This window comes from Vipera berus (assembly GCF_964194415.1).
Source record: "Vipera berus genome assembly, chromosome: 3".
In the NCBI taxonomy this organism is placed as follows: Eukaryota; Metazoa; Chordata; class Lepidosauria; order Squamata; family Viperidae; genus Vipera; species Vipera berus.
The window spans coordinates 58,527,161-58,551,352 of NC_138204.1; the positions used below are offsets into that span (position 1 = coordinate 58,527,161).

The following is a 24,192-nucleotide window of genomic DNA, read 5'->3' on the forward strand; positions in this document are numbered from 1 at the left end:
CAGAGCATCAGAAGGCAGGACAAGAAGCAATGGATGGAAACTAATCAAGGAGAGAACCAACCTAGAAATAAGGAGTAATTTCCTGACAGAATAATTAATCAGTGGAACGACTTGCCTCCAGAAGTTGTGGGTGCTCCATCACTGGAGGTATTTAAGAAGAGATTGGACAGCCATTTGCCTGAAATGATATATGGTCTTCTACTTAAGCAGGGGGTTGGACTAGAAGACCTCCAAGGTCCCTTCCATTTGACACCTTTGACAACTCTCTTTGCCATCTGCATTGCCTCTGCACCTCACCACTCCAGCCACAGAACAGCTGATTGCTGAGCTAGGTGTCAAAGTTCACCTCTGTTGTCAACCGTTTTGTAAATTTAAAAGCAAGAACAAGAATCCATTTCTTTACTGTGTACACAATGCATCTCCTTTACTATCTGTGATCTGATAGTGCTTATATTTGGATATACCAGTAGGTCTATTTCATCCTGATTTAGTAACAGGATTGTCTGATATGGATTGGTTACCACAGATACAAAGAAAACTGGAAGTCCTTCTTTTGCTTTTGGAGGAAATTGGTTCGTTTGCAGGCAGTTAATCTATATTAAAAACGAATTTTACCGTGAAATTTTATATCTTGAATTGCTAGTTCAAGGTTAGTCATAAATCAGGCACTGCTGATCAGGTGTTTTTTTGAGTTAGCAGTACATATGGGCTCAGTTTTATTAAAGCTTTGTTGAGAAGACAGATAATTTTCTCATGTTAAAATTTGTTTTGAATAGCCTTTTTAAAATCACTAGCATCCTCATACCTGAATAGCTATGTGGAAAATCTCTACCAACTCTATACTAGCTGCTAGCTATACTACTACCAACTCTTTATAGCTGCTAGCTAGCTTGCTACTACCGTGTTTCCCTGGAAGTAAGACCCATCCCAAAAATAAGCTATAGCTTCATTTTTATGTGTGCGCCTAATATAAACCCTTACCCAAAATAAGCCCTAGTTAAGACCCCACCCACTCTGTCCCACTGTCTGGTTGTACAAGGTGGGCCAAGGCACACATGTAAAAATCAAGATAAGGCAGGGTTGGGGGGTGGAGCTACCCCATGAGGCCCACACCCGCTTACCTCAGGACCGCCACAGTCAGTCCTCCCATGCCCTGACACCTGTCACACACCACCTGACTTCTGTGGCCGCTCGCGGCCCCTTGTGGCAGACACCATACGGTGTCCTGCTGTAAGTGGCAGCACCAGCACCAAGCCCCACGCTGGTGTTGCCACTTGTGGCAGGATACCATGTGGCGCATTGTGTCAGTGCTGCTGCTTGCGCACGTCATGGCACAATGTGCCTCATGGCGTCCTGCAAGCGGCGACACCAGTGCAACACCTCACATGGCCTTCTGGCCCTAGTGGCTGTAGAAGAAATTGGGCAGTGACATAACGGGTCAGGGCGTGGGAGGCCTGGCTGCGGTGGTCCTGAGGTAAGCGGGTAAGACCTAGTGCCTCTTTTGAAGGCAAAAAGAAAAAAAAAGACCAGGTGTTATTTTTGGGGAAATACGGTAGCTAGGTTTGTTCAAAAGCTCTGTTTAAGTAGGGACATCCACTTTATTTCTGGTGAGTCTCAGCTTGCAGTCTGTCTGGGGAAAATAGGGGTGGGAGAGGAAATGCTTGGGGTGGGAAGGTTGGATGCCTGCAAAGGAATTTCCTCCTGTTGTTGCGCTTCCCTATTCTCTTTGAACTTTTACAGAAACTTATTCTTGTCTGCAGTGGTCTCATTTCATTTGAAAAGAAAATTTGTTTCTTAATCACTTCACATACTAATGACGTCTATGATGAATAATATCTTTTGTAGGGTTTTTTTTCATTTTCTTTCAATTTAGTGAAAATGTATTGACTCAAAGAGGCATCCGATCCTTTTTGTAAATGTTACAATTTCATTGTCTATTCCAATTCAGACATGGTGGGTTATTTATGACAAAAAGTCTCATGTATAACTTGTATAGTCATTATATAATAGCACTATTCAAGTATTACTACAATCTGCAATTAAAGAGAGCTTAACACATTTAGAAAGTCATATTAATGTCCATCTTTATCTGACTAAAACTATTTTATTCAACTTTTGTATTCAATTTAGCATATAGGTTTTGGGAATCCTAAATCAGTACAACCATGCTTTGGATGCCATAGGGCAGCTCTGTCTTTTACTTAAAGATGTATGTTTTTATTTCAGTTGTCGAACCAGTAATAGAAAAAGCTTGATTGTAACCTCTAGCACATCTCCAACTCTTCCACGGCCACATTCTCCACTTCATGGACATGCAGGTAATATAAAATAAGTATATTATTTGTAAATAATTTAATTTGTTAAATTAATTTCTCTTCTTTTGGAATTTAATATAATAAATAGACATGATCCCTGACTCTCAGGGATTCATTTAAATAAAGATAGATGAGCAAGATTTCTTTGTTGTCTATAAATTGGGTATCATTCAATTAAGTACCAATTTGGACGCAGATCTTTTTAACTGTGCAAAATGTTATGAAGTAAAGGTTAAACATTTTTATCTGATAATATTTCTTGTAATTTTCAGTTCTCTGTGTTACATTCACATAGAAATATCTTACTTTTTAAAGATGCTTATATTGTTTACCAGTACATTTCTATAAAACATATTATGCCTACAATATATGATGATGATTATGATGGCGATGGTTGGTCATGCAGCCTGATGTTTAGAGTGAATTTGACATCTTTGTTTACCTTTGAGTCCTTTGCAAGGACTTACGATATGTAGATGTTGTTGTATATTAAAGGTATGATCACTGGATGTAAGCTGTTCCAAGTAACTTCCCCTTGAGCTCTGGATGGCCCGGGATCTCCGGTCCTTTCGCCGCGGCCTTAAAACACTTCTTTTCCATCAGGTTGACCTGGACTGACAACAGGGATTTTAAAATGTTTTTTAATTTTTAACTCCAATTTTAATTTATTCTATTGGGGCTGTTAATTTAATTCTTTTTAACTTTTGTATTGTTGTATTTTATTGTTGTTAGCTGCCCTGAGTCCTTCGGGAGATAGGGCGGCATATAAGTCCCAATAATAAATAAATAAATAAAATAAGTAAAGCTTCTTTTGCAATTTACCGATGGAGATTTTATCAAAGCTGACAGTCTTCATGTGGTCCTCCAGATGATTTCGAATTGCATCCAGAGTGGCTATTGGTACTCATCTAGACTCTTGATGTTATTTCCATAGGCTATCTTGATTCCTTCAGTTTTCACTATTTTCCCCCTGTTGATGGTAAGGGTGGCACTTTTGTCCTCTCTAAATTCCATTGCAATATCTTAGTTGTATATTCAAACAGTATTCAACAGCGATTCCATTTCAGATGGTCTTTCAGATTGTCTGTGTGAAGCTGGTGGTGTATAGCCTGGCAGATGGTCCCCACTGCAACATTGAATCAGAAGTACCGTATTTTCCGGCGTATAAGATGACTTTTTAACCCATGAAAATCATCTCAAAAGTTGGGGGGTCGTCTTATACGCCGGAAAATCAGCGAGCCCGGGAAGGCACGCCCTCCCCTCTCACTGTGGAGGAAGCAGGGCAGGCTGGCGTCTGGCGGGAGCCAGCAGGGCAGTCCTGTGCACGCGCAGCCGGGGAGTGCACGCGTGTGCAGGACTGCCCTGCCGACTCCCGCCCGACGCTCTTCCCTCTTGAGGCAGCATTGCTCCCCGGCTCCTAAGGAGTCCTCGGGGATGCTGCCTCAAGAGGGAAGAGCGTTGGGCGGGAGCCGGCAGGGCAGTCCTGCACACGCGCGCACTCCCCGGCTGCGCGTACGCAGGACTGCCCTGCCGGCTCCTGCCAGACGCCAGCCTGCCCTCCTTCCTCCACAGTGAGAGTGGAGGGCGTGCCTTCCCGGGCTCGCTGATTTTCCGGCGTATAAGACGAAAAATCTTGAAAATCATCTCAAAATTTGGGGGGTCATCTTATACGCCCAGTCGTCTTATACGCCGGAAAATACGGTACTGTCAGTTCAAGAGATTAAATGCATATAATGTACAGACTAGTTATGTATAAGGTTATTCCTTTTGAAAACAACTGCCTTCTATCTGAAAAATTGGATCAAATTCAGATTTACATACAGTTTATAGTTGAAGCAGACCGGAAATTACAGTGTTTGTATGCAGTAGAAAACAATATTTTGCTGTGAAACACTGATAAAAGAGTGATGGAAACTGATGGAGAAAGGAAGACCATAATCTTTCTCCTAAATATTTTAAACTGGCATCCTGAGTGTATGTCAGTAAAGTTTTCATAAAATAAACTGAGATAAAACCGACTTTCAGTTACTTTTGTGACATGTTGGCAAAAAAGTGCTGCCTGCAGTATGAATATGATTGAAACTGCTAGCCACGTCTACACTTTATCTTCCTAAAATATATTATGTGAATGTCTTAGTTGATGAAAGTCAGGATGGCTGATGGTGATCAAGATTTGTGACAAGTGTGGTATATGGGGGAATTGCAGCTTGGACTGTAAGAAGAGCAAATGATAAGGAGCATGAATAAATCAATGAGAAAAAAAAATAAAAAGAGCAAGCAAGCAAGGATATAATAGATTTGAATGAAAGTGACCTACTTTTGTGGAGTAGGGTTTAGGATTCAGGGAAGTAAAATGCAGAGATAAAAGTGTATGTCAGGAAGTATTGTTAGCATGTGAGTCAGAATCATATCAGGACATGAAACCAAGCTTTTCTCAACCTCCCAGATACTGGAAACTTGTCCAGTGTTTGGCTTAAAAATCTGAAACTTGAAAAACTAGAATGGAACCTTTGCTGTAGAAAAAAATTGATCCCTGTATACAATATGTTATTTGCCCTGGCAAACAAGTCCAAGCCTTTATGCTTTAATATTTGCTTTGATATTTAAGACCTATCCTTTTTCTTCGCATTTTACTGAATAAACAAATATGTGGCATTTTTAATGGTCTTTGGAAGCAGCTGAATTATGTTTATGTAATGGTTCTTTCTACTCTGAGAATCATTAATTAATAGCTGATCAGAATTGTCCCTTACAGTGATAGTTGAATGGTGATAATGGAAGAATCAGATATGGGAAAAATGTACAATGTTATGAATGAAGGTGATGGAGGTGGAAAAAAAATGTAGCATAAGAAAGTTTGGGGAGGGTAGAATGGAAGAAGAGACTACAGAAAAAGTGCTTTTGCCAGAGACCCAAGTAGAAATGAGAAAGGTGACTTAACAGCAAACAGAGAAGAGGTCTGTTTGAATCTGTAATACAGGTAGTTCTTGCTTAATGCCCATTGTTCAACAACCATTGGGAAGTGTTGATGACCCTGGAAAAAATGGACTTGTGATCCATCCTTGAACTTATGACTGTTCCAACGTTGAACTTATGACTGTTTGTGACTTTTCAGCTTATACTGAGAAATATTTTGCATGAGATACAATTAAAAGTTTGAAGTCATTAAAAAGATACTTCTCACCTGTCACAGCGTAGCACCTGTCTACCAATTTGTGTGATACATATGTTAGCACTAGATTTATTAGAAAATGAATACTGCTTAAAATACAATTCTTCTATTACAGGTTATTGCATAAACAAATATTGTATGTATCGTATATTATACATAAGGAATTTGGAGCAAGAATGATATGGGGAAAGGATCTAGGTTCTGTGAATAGAGGACTCAACCATGGATACCCAGAGATAGAATAAAGCTATGATATTAGGGCAAGGCTAAACTCAAGAAACAATGGTTGAAAACCAAAGAGAGAAGCAACCTGGAATTAAGGAGAAACTTCCTAACAGTGAGAACAATTTACCAGTGGAACAGCTTGCCTTCAGAAATCGTGGGTGCTCCATCACTGGAGATTTTTAAGAAGAGGCTAGACCAGACATGTCAAACACAAGGCCCGGGGGCCGGATCCGGCCCGCGAAGTGGTTTCATGCAGCCCGCGAAGCCATCCTGGAAACAGTGTGGGAACGGCCCCTGCTGCCTTGGCCCTGGCCCAGAGACCCTCCTTCTGCCAGAGACCCTCAGATCTGTCCCACTCCTGCCCAGGCCCCCATAGGCCCCCTTGATGCGAACGATGTAGAGCTGGCCATGCCCACCCAGTAGGCCATACGCACTCTGGCCACGCCCACCCAGTAGGCCACGCCCACCCAGGCCACACCCACCAGGCCCCCTGAGGGCAACCGCAATGCTGATGCGGCCCTCAATGAAATTGAGTTTGACACCCCTGGGCTAGACAGTCACTTGTCTGAAATGGTATAGGTTCTCCTGCTTGAACGGGGAGCCGCCAAACTCCTATTCTATTCTATTCTATTCTATTCTATTCTATTCTATTCTATTCTATTCTATTCTATTCTATTCTATTCTATTCTATTCTATTCTATTCCATTCCATTCCATTCCATTCCATTCCATTCCATTCCATTCCATTCCATTCCATTCCACAAGATGGCACAGGTAATATAGAACATTCTTTCTTGCTGTCTAGTTGCCATCTGGATTTTTTCAGGCCATATGTGATAGCCCTAGGATAGAGAGTGGGGATTAAAAGCATACACACATAGAAATTGTTAGAAGGCAAGGAGCAAAATACATGAGGGATTCAATTAGAAGCACAGGCCCACAGAAGGGAAATAAGGCACACTCACCATTCTATTTCTATGAAATAGCCTTTTGTTCTCTTGGCTTCCGGTTTAAACTTTTTGGTGAGGAAGATGTATTCCATCCTGGATGTCTTATCTTCTGCTGAGTTTCTGTCAAGAAGCAGAAAAGAAGTGTGGGACATTATTGTTTACTTGTTAATATTTTTTTCTGGACTAGATTACTAGGGAAATCTCAGTAAGGAAAGATACATAGAATTGAGAGACATATTTGGTGGGTATCTATAGGAGCAAGAAGGTTAGGCTGATTAGAATTTTGCTCTGCTCCAGTGTGGTTTACATTTTTGCATTATGCAGATGTTTAATTTAAAGCTGATTTACTACAAAGCTGCATAGTAATGTTCACATTTCAAATAATATTGTGCAGGTATAGAAGGAATTAATGTTCTGTTCCTTTTAGATAAATACAAATTAATGCATATGAAACATTATTTGTAACTTCATAGGGCATAGGCAATACCATATACTCATACAATAGAGTATTTCCAGATTGGCCTAGCAATCTAGGTCACATAGATTAGATCCTGATTAATTCATGTAATTCATAAGGTAAAGGTTCCCCCGCACGTGCATGCTAGTCGTTTCCGACTCTAGGGGCTGGTGCTCATCTCCGTTTCAAAGCCGAAGAGCCAGCGCTTGTCCGAGAACGTCTCCATGGTCATGTGGCCGGCATGACTAGACGCCAAAGGCGCACGGAACGCTGTTACCTTCCCACCGTAGTGGTCCCTATTTTTCTACTTGCATTTTTACGTGCTTTCGAACTGCTAGGTTGGCAGAAGCTGGGACGAGTAACAGGCACTCACTCTGTTACGCGGCACTCGGGATTTGACCCGCCAAACTGCTGACCTTCTGATCGACAAGCTCAGCGTCCTAACCCACTGAGCCACCGCGTCCCTTCTTAAACCATGACATTTTCCATTTGTGTTCCTCATTATTTTGTTTTTAATCATTTATTCTGCCTTATTTTTCACCAGAAAAAGTTAGAGGAAATAGGATGGAAGACAGTGATTAATAACAATAAAAACCATAATTCTGAAAACTGTATGTTAGATTTATATTAACTATAATATAGAAATAGTTGTAAGCATGGTTCAAATACCATTTTTGTATGTTTTTAAGCAGGTGGAAGTCCATTGGATAGCCCCCGAAATTTTTCTCCAAATGCACCATCTCACTTTTCCTTTGTTCCTGCCCGTAGGTATGTATGAGTCATTTTATTCCATTTGTGTGTGTGTGTGTGTGTGTGTGTGTGTGTGTGTGTGTGTGTGTGTGTGAGAGAGAGAGAGAGAGAGAGAGAGAGAGAGAGAGAGAGAGAGAGAGTGAGTGTCAGTTTGCCTTTAATCAGATATTCACAATTTGGGCCATGATGGCTCCTTTTAAAAGGAAGTCAAGTGTTTCAGTAAGTTTTCCCCCTCAGATAAACTCTGCTTCTATGTTCTTTATTGAGGTAGTAGCAAGTTTGTGGACTTTTGTTATTTTGCAATATAATCAGAAACAAATACATTGCAATATTTATTTATTCATTAAATTTCTATGGCTGCCCATCTCTAAAAGTGACTCGGGGTAGCAAACAATCTCCAGTCAAAAATGCAAAGTTAAAACACATAGCAGTTCAGTGGCCATTTGAAGTTATGATGGCACTGGATGAATGAATGGTGGGTACGATTTGACCTTGGAGTCTGGGTACAAATCAGCTGGCTCGCACTTATGACCAATTACGGTGCCCCACAATTGTGTGATAGACAACTGTGCAAATTTTCTTGCCAGCTTCCCCAGAAAGTCACTTGGAAGCCAGGAGGTAAAAACACGAGTCATAAGTCACTGGGATAAGTCTCATGCTTCTCCCTTGCCAGCCACTCGCACACCCCTGCACATCTCCAAAATCTTCACCGTGCCTCCCTTGCACACTCCCCAAACCTGGCTGCACTTCCTTTGCACCCTCTCTGGACCTCGGCTGTACTGTCAGTGAAAACACTGTTCTGCACTATTCCCCATCTTTTTTCCCCAAAGAAGTTTTGGGGGATCATTTTCAGCCTAGCTATATCCTTGAAAATAAAGACAATACTTTTAGTTGCACCATACCAGCTTTCTATTTTCGTTTTGATTAAAAAATCAGATAGAGCAGGGAGCCAGATGCAAACAAAGGGTAGTGTTGGGAGTCTCCCGATACTCCCATGTTACACCTCTGCTCCGTGAGCTGCATTGGTTGCCAGTTGTCTTCCGGGTGAGATTCAAGGTACTGGTAATGGTGTTTAAGGCCCTACATGGCATGGGTCCGGAGTACCTTAGGGAGCACCTGCTGCTGGCATCAACTTCCCTCTGCCCTGTGCGCTCCCACAGAGAGGGCCTCCTCAGGGTGCCACCGATCAGAGAATGTCGATTGGTGGCCCCCAGGGGGAGGTCCTTCTCTGTGGGCGCCCCGGAGCTATGGAATCGGTTGCCGGTTGAGCTCCGGATGGCGCCTGACCTTCGCTCCTTCCGTCGCGATCTGAAGACACTCTTATTTGAACAAGCCGGCCTGGCCTGATGGGGGTTGGGTTGGGTTTTTATTGTCATTTTTAATATATGTATTTACTGTTTTTAGTTGGGCATATGTTTAATTCTTTTTAACTTTTGTATTTTTGTATTTTTTATATATCTGCCCTGTTCACCGCCCTGAGTCCTTCGGGAGAAGGGCGGTATATAAATAAAATTATTATTATTATTATTATTAGTGTCTATGGACCTATAGGTTTTGGGGATGAAATATCGGGGTCTTCAAATATAATGATTTTTTTCATAGTTACCACTATTAACTTACGATGGGATGTTATAGCCATTTTATACCTTTTTTTAAAAAAAAATCTCCCTAGCAGTTTTAAAAATCCCATCAATATTGTTAGGATGTCAGGCTACTACCATTTGTTTTGCTAAGAAAATATTACTTAACAATAAATCTCAAGTTTAGTATTTTGTGAGCATACCTGAATTTGGTAATAATGTGAAAGCTGGGCTTCTACTTATATACGCAAGGTAAAGATGAATAATTGTCAAAGCTAAGTGGTGGAATTATTTCAGTGTCAGTATAAATCTGATGGTGTACAAATAGGATTATAAATCTGTCATTAAATAATATGTTTCTTTTTCTTACACTGCAAGTTCATCCATAGAATTGTTTAGGATGTTTAAAGGGATAAAAATAACTATTTGATAAATGTTTGCAAATGCTCTGTATTTTGTTCTTATTTTTATTGCTGCTACTGTTTCTTTTACATAGCCATGGACACAGGGCAGACAGGTAAATGGTACAGCTGATGTAAGTTGTATGCAGTATGAATGGAAAGCTTTTGCATGTTGCAGTCTCAGCGAGCTCATGCTTTCATAACCCATTTAGGCATGTCAGCAAGACTTCTTTTGGTACCAATTAGAATGTGTGACATCTGTTTTTTTTTTTAAATATGACTTCTATTGAAAACAAAATATTGCTGTTCCTCTAAATGTTATGCATCTCTAGATATACTCACTTAAAAGAGAAATAAACTTTATCAATTTAGAAGTAAACCCAGAATTAAAATACTTAGGAATAATTCTGGGAGCTGTATTATATCAATTTAAATTTAAATCAACTGTAAAATGAAACAAATCAGTATCATGAAAATGGTCATATTGGAGCAGCGGGTTGCTATTCTGCTTTACCGCAAGTGAAAGGATTACTTTCAGTAAAAAATTTTTAGGAGAAGTTAGTGACTAAGGATTTTCGCACTTGAAAGTAAAAGTTACAAATCTAATAATTATTGTTAATAGGTGTTCTATTTCTGCAATTGCTAAGTGAACACTGTTTGAAAATTTTCTGCCTTGGAACTGCTCCTTTCAAAGAAACAGTACTCCTTACGGTTATGTATATTGGCTAGGTGATAAGTTGATCCACTAAACAAGTAGTTTTTCCATATGAAAACTACGGGTGAAACATATTCCTTTTTATTTGCTTTATATATTTCTCTGGATGATGTTTGTTTTGAAAGGGCCCTGAATGATTGAACTGTGATTTTTAACCATAATCATGCCAAGTAATAGTTAATGTTTTGCACCATGTTTGTATATTTATAAATATAATTATTTATAGAAAATGGACCTCCCTGCAGTATCTCTTTTCAACATTTTTTAAAATATTGAAAAAAAATGTTTATAATACATATCCTTTGAAAATACCTCGTAGACCATAAGAACACAAGAAGATTTCTGCTTGATCAGACCATAGATGTTTTATTCAGGAATCTGGATTTTTGCATATAAAATGTAACACACAGTGCCTATTTGGGGTTGCTAACTGTAGCATGCATTTTTGTAACAACATCTTAAATATTTGTGATCTTGTGCATGAAGCATGAAGACATAAGTTAAATGTTACGTTCCCCCCCCCCAATTTAAAAGAAAAATGGACTTGAACTGTAAGTTGTGTTTCTGTATATAGAAGATTGAATGGAAAGTTTGCTCCTGACTCAGTTAATTGGGCTTTCTTTTGAAATACCTAAGAGAAAAAAGATTAACACAGCAAAAAGCTTAGAAAATATTTGTTTAGAAGACACGCGGTTGTTGACACCCTTAGTATATTTTGTGTAGATATCTGCCACGTTGTTCTGCTGTGTTTATTCTCTGGGTCAGCAACAATTTGCAAGTGGCAAATTAGATTTTTAACTACACTCTGTTGGCATTTGAAACTTAAGTAGTATAAATTACATTATCCCCTAACTCCTGCATATGAATTATTTAAATAGGTAATACCTATTATTTAAACATGTGTTTTAATAACATTTTAAAATAATACTTTTTCTAGGACAGATGGGCGCCGTTGGTCCTTGGCCTCCCTCCCTTCATCTGGATATGGAACTAACACTCCAAGTTCAACAGTTTCAGTAAGTACATGCTCACTGTGTTGATTGGTGAATGATTCCAGGTTCTTTTCCTCCTGATAGCTAATGGAATTTGAGATGTTTTGGATCAATATTTCTTTTTTTTCATATTCTGTCAGAAATGTATTATTTAACTTCTCAAAACACTTTTGAAGGGAATTTCACAACTGATTCAGATTAAGATTCCAATATTCTGTATTTCCTTCATAATGAAGTCTCACTCATTCTGTTATGTTATTCATTTAAAATATATTAACAAAAAGCACTTGACCTTTTGATCACTTCATTAATCCTAGTTCAATATTAAATTGAATTGAATTTAATGTTATATAAGATACAGAGAATGAAAGTACAAGCTACACTGGCTCTCATGGCAAGTCAAGAAATCCTAAAACCTGTCTCATGTTTATAATTTCATTTAATAATTCCTAACTTTTTTATTATAAGGAATTTTCTTTGATTCCAGATTACCATAATGTACAGTACCCTTAACCTTGGCTTTTATGGAACTTATTACAAGGGTAGCAATAATAGAGTTTCTGAATAAATTATTTCTACAGTAGCTGAGGCAGACAAATGATTTTCTGCTTTTCACGGATAATTTGTGTGTTTTTATGAAAAGTTTCGAACTAATTTTGAATCAAAGTTGCTGATTTCTGGTCGTAGATCTGTTGTGGCATACAAAAAAAACCCACCAAATACTTTTCAGAAATGGCTTTGAATTTTGTTCTTACGCATCAAGTCCTTTTTCCTTTACTAGAGTGATTACTCAAGAACAGATATAAGATACATGAACATTTGTATTTTTTTCTCCTAGAAACAAATCATTATGTACTTTTGTAAAATACTTGCCTGTCCTTAAGTATTCTCTTGCATACATTTTGTTCTTAGTCATCTTGCTCATCTCAGGAGAAGCTACACCAGTTGCCCTATCAACCAACAGCTGATGAACTTCACTTTTTGACAAAGCACTTCAGCACTGAGAGTATCACTGACGAGGAAGGAAGGCATTCTCCAGCAATGCGGCCTCGGTCTCGTAGCCTGAGGTAATCCTTAAACCCTTCATTCTTTTACTTAATTTTCTGCAGTATCCTTGCAAGAAAAATTACTTTTGTTTCACCCATTAATTGCTGCAGTATCATCATTCACACGATGGACTGTATGGTTTGTATATAATTTCAGATTCAATCCTTGACATTCACAACTAGAACTGAAAAAACTCTTGCTTAAAATTTTGAAGAACAGCTGCCAGACTGAGTGGGCTAGATCAGCGTTTCCCAACCTTAGGAACTTGAAGATGCGTGGACTTCAACTCCCAGAATTCCCCAGCCAGCATAGCTGGCTGGGGAATTCTGGGAGTTGAAGTCCACGCATCTTCAAGTTCCTAAGGTTGGGAAACGCTGGGCTAGATGGACCAACATAGGTCTTGCATCTACAGTATATCTAGCTATATTAGTCTCTTGGAATGTCTGGAAAGCCATTATTCATTACATTCATTATTTTTAGTAGTATAAATTTGATAAAGTTGAAATCAGTGCACAGATCACTTTTAATCCCGGAATGGGACAGCCTGCTACAGCCAGCTTCTTGTGGCCACCTCATCATGGCCAACTCTCCACAGCCAACTCACTCCGGGCCAGTTTGCCACAGCAATTCGCTGCGGGACAGCTCACTGCAGGACAATTTAACAATTCAAATCAATTATTTAAAATAAATAAAAAAAAATATTTTAATTTTTGTCATTCATATTTCATTTTGTCCCTCCTTTTGCATCTGTTTTTTAATGATTCTATTCCACCATTTCTTTGATATTAGTGTAACTCTTGTCCTGCAGAGAATTATCCTGTGGCGAGGTGGCCATGTCGAGTTGTCCTGTAGAAAGTTGGCTGTGGGGAGAGTTGGTCATGGTGAATTTTCATAGACCCCTTTAATCCACATTATTTTAAATTGACGTGACCATTGGGTAGGGAAAGGTTAAAGATTAGAAATATTTATTTTACCAAATTTATTATGGCCACCCACTCTAGTAGGTTGAGTGGCTTACAAAATCAAATAAGCAATTAAATACAGTTTGAAAAAGACATGAAACAAATGTGGCAGCCTGGAGTAAAAACAATCATACCAGTAAAAACACAATAAAATATACAATTGGGGCTCTACAAACATACTATCCCCAAGCCTAGGAAATATTAAAAAATGTCTAATGGAAACATCTTTATATTAGATCCTAAATCACTTTTTTTTTGTTCTAAGGGAAAATAACCAAATATTTAAATAATGCTGAATTATTGCTGAATTCTCCATATTGACTACAATGCCTAGGAATGAAATTCAGCAACAATGGATTTTATACATTAACTGCTTTTGCCAAAATTGTATTAACTTACTATCTTCTAGTGAGAGCCAATTTCCTAGGAGCAGAAAGACCCAGATTTTGGTCTTCTTTAGGCACGCAAGCTGGCTAGGTGACCTTGATTACTGTACATTTTCTTGACCCCTTGGCTGGGAAGTAAAAAATAATTGACTAATCACATTAGTACACTGTAACTTTCAACGAAGAAACTTCAACAGCAACAACTGTATGATCCAAAAAAAAAAAAAAAAAGATGTGGCTGTTTTCATGAGCCTGAGAAGAGTGCTGCATATATTTCAAAACATGTCTTCTGAATTAAAGCCAAAGTATTACGTAGTAATTATGCATACAAAATTTATGTAGCTAATTGCTTTATGAAATATATCATCACATTAAAGTGGATGGTATGCTCAAACAGTCATACTGCCTTATAATACAATGCTTTACCTCTCAAACTTTTTGGTTTTTAGCCCTGGTCGTTCTCCAGTGTCCTTTGATAGTGAAATAGTGATGATGAACCATGTATACAAAGAAAGATTTCCAAAGGTAAGAAGGTACTCTGAGCAGTCTGAGGCTTTTTCTATATCCATTTAGTAGGAATAATAAAAATATATGCGATTAAAAATATATGATATAAAGGACCTATTCTTTATACAAAGTTAAGGCACTGCTAAAGCAATAATTATAAAATGAAAATCCACGTTGGAGTTATTTAAGCAAATGGAGGGTTTATAAAATATTTATAAATATTTTAAGTTAAGAAAGCATTTTCATCAAAGAAGATGACTGGAGCTGTCTAGTTTTTAAAATGTATTTGCAAAAGGTTGCCAGTTAAGAATCAATGTGTGCCAAAATATAAATTGGATTTTATCTGGTATATAAGTGGTATTAGGTGGTTCAAAAGTCTCTCTTAAAAGTCTGTTTGAAAGATAAAATGCGTTTATAATTCTAGATCCCATACTTTTTAAAACTCTTAAGCTTAAAATTTGAAGTCAAACTTTTTCATCCTTAGCAAGATAGGATGCTAAAATAAATGAAAGATCCACTATGAAGCTTGTAAAAATAAAAATTATATGCACTCCCATTATAGTTCTCTCACATTGGTGTTTAAACTTTTCTGAAATGGTTTTTTAATCTGTAAGTTATAATTATGGAATATAATATCAATAAATTTAATATGAATGTTTACAATGATAATGGAGAACAAAGTTCATTTATTTTCTATAGGCAAAATTCTTAAATAGTCTAATAAGGCCCATTAATTAGGTTTAATATATTTAATTAAGCTCATATGTTGATTTATTTATAGCAAAATGTCACTAATCATTTGACCCATCTTTAGGCCACAGCCCAAATGGAGGAACGGTTGGCTGAATTTATTGCATCGAGTGCACCTGAAAATGTGTTGCAATTAGCAGATGGGGTCCTAAGCTTTATTCAGCATCAAATTCTTGAGTTGGCCAGAGACTGCCTGGATAAATCACGTGAAGGACTCATTACCTCTCGGTACTTTTATGAACTGCAGGAAAACCTTGAAAAATTGCTTCAGGATGTAAGTATGTCGTCAAATGATTTAACCCTTTCAGAAATGTTGGAACTTGTTAATTTAGAATTACAGAAATTAAAGTCCAGTACTTTTGGACAAGTACTTTTGGCGAGTACAGATGAACCTGTGGAAAGGGCTGTGGCTGCTACCTGCTCTTTAAGCAGGACTTGTGAATCTAGGAAGACCCCCAAATCGCACACCAACTCTGACTGAGGAAGTGTGTCTCCCTGCGCAGAGTTAAAGATGGAAAAATCTTGGTCTTGCCAAAGTGGAACCAAAGCCTGTTCTTCCGCATCCAAACTTCTAGATCCTCCAGGCGCCAGGAAAGGGGAAAAAATTGACAGCATCACCTCATTGGGCCAGGACTGAGTTGCACAACTGAATGTCATCAGCATAGAACAATACAATAATTTCTGTGCTGATGAATGACCTCACCCAGTGGCTTCATGTAATGTTACATAGGAGTAGTGAGAGAGTACCTCACAAAGCAGGGATCTCAGGCTCAGTCTCTGTTTGGAACTGCCCTGGAGAAGGGAGGAGAAACACCGTAACACTGCCTATCAGACCCCTAAGTTGCTCCAAAAGGATATCATGTTTTATGATATCAAAAGCTGATGAGAGATCAAGGCGGGTCAGGATGGCTCTAGTACTGTATGCTGAGCTTGCCCAAAGTTACCAAGCAGCGTGATCAATGCTATCTCAATCAGACTTGAATCCTAAATGAAAGGAGTCCAGAGCATCTGCTTCTCCCAACACTTTCTGGAACAATAGACCAGGGGTCAGCAACCTGAAACAGTGAAAGAGCCACTCGGAACCGCTTCCCTCACAAAAGGAAAAACTGGGAGCCACAAAAAATGTGTGCACATGCGCGTACATACGCACATGCGCAGAACAGGATTTGACTGAAGAGTGGAGCCAAGGCAAGATATGCACCTACTCTGCATTTTTGAATTGATTGGTTGAACTTTTTTAGTCCCACTTTTTTTTTTTTTGGACTGCACATGGCAGAGGACTGGGAGCCGCAGGAGACGGCTGAAAAAGCCGCATGCAGCTCCGGAGCCGCAGGTTGCAGACCTGTGCAATAGACTAATAACTTGCCTTAAAAAGTGAAGTTTGAAGACTGATGAAAATTGTTCAATTTTGTTGGTGATGGCCAGTGATAGCCTCTTAAGAAAGAGCAGACAATTGCCTCTTGTCAAAGCAGGTGCAGCTATTTCCTCCTGTAGAGAAGCGTTCACCATTGGATGGACCTAGTCACCTGTCACCTGTCAGGAGACTGAATTAACCAGAAGGAAGAAGGAGCTAAAACACCAGTGGCTAAACTCAGCTCTAAGAAACCATTCCACTTCATCAGGGTGGACAAAACTCTGATTTTGCTGCTGAAATGAGACTTACCTGCCCTGGAACCTGAGCCTGTGGGTAGAAGATCTTTAAGAGTGGCATGAGATGTGTTGTCCGAGAGCTCTCCCCATTGACTTTGCTTGGTGGAAGCTAGCTGGGAAGGTTATAAATGGGGATCACGTGACCCTGTCGTAAATGCATGCCAGTTGTCAAGTGGCTGGATTTTGATCATGGGGGTGCTGCAACAGTTGTAAGTGTGAAAACCGGTCATAAGTCACTTTTTTCAGTGCTCTTGTATCTTTGAATGGTCAGTTAGAATTGTTATAAGTCAAGGACTACCTGTAAATTGTTTTCTGAATTGGCATTCGCTAAGGAAAAGGAGAATAATGTATAAGTCAAAGATTACCTGCATTCCTGTTGTAATACATATATAACATTTCCAAATCTTTGGAGGATGGGCAAGAAAAAGCAAGTATTTTGGAAACAATGAAATGTATTCAGTATTTATTTATTTATTGATTTAAGTTTACTTTGCTGTTTCAATGCAAGTCATGCATTGAAACAAGTGATTATACCTTGATTTACACACAATTATAATGTTGGATACATATTTCTCAAGGAAATAAGGCATATTAGTTTAATTTACTTTTAAAAAGTTTTTGAGATGACTTAAGTATTTTATACTTAGCAAATGAAGCCCTTTATTATTTGTCTTATGAAATTAGAGGACTCTGGGGAGAACTGCATCTTATTACACCCGAAAGTTGTACTGCACTATCTCTATACAGGAATTGTAGCACCATAATGTTCTAAATAAAAAGTCTTTATGTTGGTAGACAGCATGTCTGAGCACCTTAACTTATTCCATTAATTTTTAAAGAAAATATTTGACTGGAGGGTTTTTAAAACATCTTTCCAAAATGTTTCCTTAAAAAAAAGGACTTGGGAGGAAAAAATGTCTTCAGTTTCTTTGGTTTTTTCCCTCTTAGCCTTCATATGCCTAGTTTCTACTTAACTACAAATCCTAAATAGAACTGGGATTCTTAGAAAGGTTTTAACCTGGAAATATGGGTTCTTGTTTCCAGAACTCAGCTGCATTAGACTGTATCAGTGTATTAGCTCAATGAGAAAGTTGTGACTGGAATAGGGAGAAGAGCGATTGTAATTTCATGCCCCAGTGAGTACTGTTAGTGACAGATGAGTCTTTCACATAAGGGAATAACTTTATAATTTATCCATTTCTGCCTCCAGAATGTCATTGAAATTGGCAGCAGCCAGAGTCAATAATTCTTTCTCTCTCCCCCCCCCCCCACTTCCAAAGTAAGTTGGGTGGGATCTGTAATATGACTTACAACCTTCAGGCAAATATATAATATTGGGAAGTACTAATTAGGTAGCACTCATCATGTTGAGAAAGCAAATGGTAGACACCTCTTTGGCATATAACCAGTAACTTCAAAATGCAGGAAAAGTAGGATATATTTTTAGTAAAATATTTGAAGAGATATCCAGACTGATTTGTGAGAAATTAAAACAAGTCATAGTGATATTATTAAGTGTCCTGAAAGTGCAGCCGAGTTATTTTGGATGAATGGCAGGTTCAAGTGTGCTTCATTACTGTGTTTTTGTAGTATTCTATTATTTTTCATCCAGCTAGATATTAATGTTTTGAATAAATGGCATGGTTTTTCTTGATATTTTTTCTCAATATAAAATAGAATAATAATTTAAAAACCTTTTTTAAAATAATAATAATAAAAAAACTGTTGATATTACTGTTTTATTACAGTGTTTAAAGTTACTTTGTTTAATAACCAGATTTTGGAGAAAAAAGATTTACTTCTTAGAACAATCAGCCATAGAATTGACAATGAAGATATTGAAATGGCGGATAGCTTCTGCTTTGTAGGATCAGCCATCAACAGTAAGGAAACAATCTGTCAACCAAGTGGGACAAGCACTTGGTAGAGTAGCTATGAAGGCCATGAAAAAGATATTCAAATGTCATGATATGTCTATACCTACAAAGATCAGAATTGTGCAAGCCACAGGTATTCCCTGTGACGCTCTATGGAAATGAAAGTTGGATTTTAAAGAAGTAGGATAGGAAGAATATTGATGCGTCTAAACTTTGGTGCCAAAGAAGATCCCTGAGAATACAGTAGCAAACAAACAAACAAAAAATAAACCAATGGATTATTGATCAAATCAATTCAGAGTTCTCTCTTGACCAGGCTCAGATTATTATTCTTTTGACACGTTATGCAAAGACCAGAACACGAAAATTTTTTTATATTGCTGGGAAAAGTGGAAGAAAAGAGACAAAGATGAGTACCACCAAAGTGGACAGGCTCAGTTATAGTGGCAACAAGTACACCATTAAGAGATTTGAAAGAACAAATTAGGGATACATCATCATAGAGAATATGTGGTCACTAGGAAATGGCACGTAATTTAACCATTGCTCTGAACAGCTTTTTCTCAGTGGTAATGTTTTTTTTAATGTCTACAACAATGTTTCTTTCAACATATTAATATGTTTGCTAAATGGAAAAAAAATGTAGTTATTTAAATTTCAGTTCATTTTTATAAGTTCCAAATGAAGATAATTCAAGTAGAATATCATATGTTTTTCTGTGCAAAGTGAATTGCAAAATCTATATCTATATCTATATCTATCTATATCTATCTATCTATCTATCTATCTATCTATCTATCTATCTATCTATCTATCTATCTATCTATCTATCTATCTATCTATCTATCTATCTATCTATCTATCTATCATCTATTTATTGTCTCAGATTGAAAAAACTGTATATTACACCAGCTAGGAACTCTATAAAGCTTTCCTGTGTCATATGTAAATTTTAAGAAAATTGTCTCTAGATATAAAACCAAAACCTAATAAAGCAATAAACCAAATTATGTGGTTAATGTTCTATTAAACTGTTCTTTATTATTTTACCGTTTTTCTTAGTACTATCGGTTTTTATTACTGTTCTTCATTACTTTTAAATAACAAAACAATTGAGCAAGTAAACACCTTACCAAAAATATTGGTGTTTGAATCCAATTTCTTATTATTATTTAACACGACAAAGTTGTCTTATGTTTTAATAAAAATTGGAGTCATTTTTATGTCCTTCAGGAAGCTTTTTTAGAGTAATGACAAGGCACTGAAAAGAGTTTTATACCGGTATATAATGAATTGCAAGACAAGAAACCTTTAGATGTCCAGTGAATGTTATAAAAAACGGTTCTACAATATTGCATATGAGTTGATGTTATCTTTAAGATTCTCCCAATACATAACATGAATAATGTTAATTGTGCTTGTGTCATGCTTTAGCTATAATTAAGCTACTGATGTTCACTTCAGAGGTAAAATATGCAGGATCCATTCTTTGTACATGTTGTAATGTGACATTCTTTTGCCTAGGCTCACGAACGGTCAGAAAGTTCTGATGTATCATTTGTTACCCAACTGGTAAAAAAGTTGATGATCATCATTGCACGTCCAGCGAGGTTGCTTGAATGTCTGGTAAGCACACAGCGTTTTTAGGGGCTTTGTAAGATAGTAAAATATCCAAAGGACCTGACATGTGCGTCCAATAGTTTAAAATTTATGTCCAGTATTGAGTGTAACAAAATATATTTCCAAAAATATTACATAAATCAGAGAACTAGTGACTGTTCTACTAAAAGACTTTACAGTTGTATGAATGATGGCCTGCTTCTTTTACATTTGGTTTTTAGTGAATAGATCTTGCCACCTCTTAATTGTCCTTTCACACAGATTATAACAGTCATTATAAATCAAGGAACACAATTATGTATTGTTTACTGCTTGATAAATAAATTTTGTACACTGGTCTCAGAGTTTATACTATGATACTGCAGCTGTCGTTCAGCTTGAAAAATAGTGTCATGTAAATTTTGGGGTTAGAGTTAGGGTCAGGGTCAATCTATGTTGATTGTGACTAATAAGGTATCTATAGAAGTAGGCAGTTGATTATAGATTTATGTGTTTTATGACATTTTGTATTATTTCATAGAATGCTTCATTATAATTTTATGTCATAAAATGTTTTATAAACTTAGTCAAATTTCGATTCCATGACAGTCATTGGTCCTGGATTCTGGACTCATTTTGTAAATTAGTCCATTTAAAGAACCTTACTTGAAAAAAAAATGGTACTATGATATTTTCGCCCAGTTAAAGGTTATAGACGTGAGAGTTTAGTATTACCCGTATATACTTGAGTATAAGCCGACTCGAGTATAAGCCGAGACCCCCATTTTCACCCCCAAAAACTGGAAAAAGTTCGTGACTCGAGTATAAGCCGATCCGCCGTTCTGCAAGCCTCCGCCGCCAGCAGAGGCTCGATCCGCCATTTTGCAAGCCTGTGTGGCCGCGGCTCTCGGGGAAGCCCTGGCTGTCCGCTTCCTCGCTCCACGCTGCCATTCGGGGCCCGCGCGTTCCCCGGGCAAATCGCGGCGCCCAGCAAGCGAGGAAACACGCCCGCTCCAGTCGCCCCCCCTTCCCTCAGGAGACGCGAAGCAAGTGACCGCCCGGAGCTTACCGAGGACTTGCGCGCGGCCGAGGCTTCGGTGCTTCCAGGATCGCGCGCACCTCTCCCACGCCGCCGCCGTCCGGAGACCTGCCGAAGTTTGGGGAGATTTGGGGAGGTGCGCGCGCACCTCCCCAAACCTCCCCAAACGTCAGCAGGTCTCCGGATCTCCGTGCCTTGCCTGCCTGCTTCTTTCCGCTGCGGAAAGAAGCAGGCAGGCAGGTCACGGAGATCCGGAGACCTGCTGACGTTTGGGGAGGTTTGGGCACCTCCCCAAACCTCCCCAAACGTCGGCAGGTCTCCGGATCTCCGTGCCTTGCCTGCCTGCTTCTTTCCGCTGCGGAAAGAAGCAGGCAGGCAAGGCACGGAGATCCGGAGACCTGCTGATGATTGGGGAGGTTTGGGCACCTCCCCAAACCTCCCCAAACGTCGGCAGGTCTCCGGATCTCCGTGCCTTGCCTGCCTGCTTCTTTCCGCTTCTTTCCCCCCCCATCGCTCACCCGTGCTTTCTCTCCCCATCGCTCACCCGTGCTTTCCCCCCCCATCGCTCACCCGTGCTTTCTCTCCCCATCGCTCACCCGTGCTTTCCCCCCCCATCGCTCACCCGTGCTTTCTCTCCCCATCGCTCACCCGTGCTTTCTCTCCCCATCGCTCACCCGTGCTTTCCCCCCCATCGCTCACCCGTGCTTTCTCTCCCCATCGCTCACCCGTGCTTTCTCTCCCCATCGCTCACCCGTGCTTTCCCCCCATCGCTCACCCGTGCTTTCTCTCCCCATCGCTCACCCGTGCTTTCTCTCCCCATCGCTCACCCGTGCTTTCCCCCCCATCGCTCACCCGTGCTTTCCCTCCCCATCGCTCACCCGTGCTTTCCCCCCCATCGCTCACCCGTGCTTTCTCTCCCCATCGCTCACCCGTGGTTTCTCTCCCCATCGCTCACCCGTGCTTTCTCTCCCCATCGCTCACCCGTGCTTTCCCCCCCCATCGCTCACCCGTGCTTTCTCTCCCCATCGCTCACCCGTGCTTTCCCCCCCATCGCTCACCCGTGCTTTCTCTCCCCATCGCTCACCCGTGCTTTCTCTCCCCATCGCTCACCCGTGCTTTCCCCCCCCATCGCTCACCCGTGCTTTCTCTCCCCATCGCTCACCCGTGCTTTCCCCCCCCATCGCTCACCCGTGCTTTCTCTCCCCATCGCTCACCCGTGCTTTCTCTCCCCATCGCTCACCCGTGCTTTCCCCCCCCATCGCTCACCCGTGCTTTCTCTCCCCATCGCTCACCCGTGCTTTCTCTCCCCATCGCTCACCCGTGCTTTCCCCCCCCCATCGCTCACCCGTGCTTTCTCTCCCCATCGCTCACCCGTGCTTTCCCTCCCCATCGCTCACCCGTGCTTTCCCCCCCCCATCGCTCACCCGTGCTTTCCCCCCCATCGCTCACCCGTGCTTTCCCCCCCCATCGCTCACCCGTGCTGCTGATGATTGGGGAGGTTTGGGCACCTCCCCAAACCTCCCCAAACGTCGGCAGGTCTCCGGATCTCCGTGCCTTGCCTGCCTGCTTCTTTCCGCTGCGGAAAGAAGCAGGCAGGCAAGGCACGGAGATCCGGAGACCTGCTGATGATTGGGGAGGTTTGGGCACCTCCCCAAACGTTGGCAGGTCTCCGGATCTCCGTGCCTTGCCTGCCTGCTTCTTTCCGCTGCGGAAAGAAGCAGGCAGGCAAGGCACGGAGATCCGGAGACCTGCTGATGATTGGGGAGGTTTGGGTACCTCCCCAAACCTCCCCAAACGTCGGCAGGTCTCCGGATCTCCGTGCCTTGCCTGCCTGCTTCTTTTGGGGAGGTTTGGGGAGGTTTGGGGAGGCAGGCTGCTTCGTTCCGCGGCGGAAAGAAGCAGGCAGGCCTCTGTCGCCGGCGGCTGGATCCGCGCCCTGCCGCCGGCAGAGGCTTGCGGAGCGCGGATCCAGTGGGGGGGGGGAAGCCCTTTAGCAGGATTTGCCTGCATGCCGGCGGAGGCTGGATCCGTGCTCCACAAGCCTCTGCCGCCGGCTGGATCCACGCCCTGCCGCTGCGGAGCGCGGATCCAGCCTCCGGCGGCGGCGGAAGTCTAGGGGTAGTGGGGGGGGGGCTCGCGGACATAGATGGGCTCAAGTGGAAGCCAAGCAGCCCTCCCGAATCTGGGCTTCTGGACGGAGCAGCCGGTGGTGCGTTTCAAAAAGCCAGATAAGGCAGACAGGGAGATGAAGAGTTCAACCGAGTTTCCTCTTTTGTTCAGGCTCCCCGATCAGACAAAGAACTAGCCAGCGGCAGGTTTCTCCCCTTTTCCCTCCCATCTCTCTTCCCCCAACCCTTGGGTCCCACAGCAACTCACGAACTCCAGCCGCCCCTTCTCCTTCGAAAGGTCTAGATCCCGAGATAAGATATATACAGAAATATACATAAAGAGAGACGGACGCAGGCTGTTGGTTTCTCGCCTCATCCCACGCACGCACGAGGGGGAGAAACAACGCTCTGGGCGGCAGAGTCTAGGAGAAGGAAAAATCGGCCGCAGCCTCGGGGTAGGCTTCTCCGGGGGCGCCGCCGCGATTCTGCAGGGGCCAGGTAGGGAAAACTCGCCGGGGAAAACGGGTGCCGTTGCAGCGCCCGGCGAGTTTAAAAGCAGCGGGTGCAGATGCCTGAACAAAAGAGGAAACTCGGTTGAACTCTTCATCTCCCTGTCTGCCTTATCTGGTCTTTCAAGAGGAGGGTATTCCTTTCACTTCTTGAACTTTCCCAAAGACTTGCAAACTTTTCCAACCATTACTTCCAAGGATC

General features: G+C 40.8%; 1 protein-coding gene across 3 annotated transcripts in view; it reads left to right on the forward strand.

The window, feature by feature from the left end:
* Positions 1 to 24,192, forward strand: part of MAST2 (microtubule associated serine/threonine kinase 2) — a 155,658-nt gene that overhangs the window by 91,601 nt on the left and 39,865 nt on the right. For 2 of the 3 annotated variants that reach the window (XM_081324556.1, XM_081324558.1), the window contains exons 5-12: positions 2,227 to 2,318; positions 7,808 to 7,886; positions 9,945 to 9,965; positions 11,502 to 11,580; positions 12,469 to 12,623; positions 14,401 to 14,476; positions 15,273 to 15,482; positions 20,260 to 20,361. In XM_081324556.1, the coding sequence (XP_081180682.1) occupies positions 2,227 to 2,318; positions 7,808 to 7,886; positions 9,945 to 9,965; positions 11,502 to 11,580; positions 12,469 to 12,623; positions 14,401 to 14,476; positions 15,273 to 15,482; positions 20,260 to 20,361 (814 nt within the window). The remainder of the gene's footprint in view (positions 1 to 2,226; positions 2,319 to 7,807; positions 7,887 to 9,944; positions 9,966 to 11,501; positions 11,581 to 12,468; positions 12,624 to 14,400; positions 14,477 to 15,272; positions 15,483 to 20,259; positions 20,362 to 24,192) is intronic. The other variant, XM_081324557.1, reaches the window with a different exon arrangement.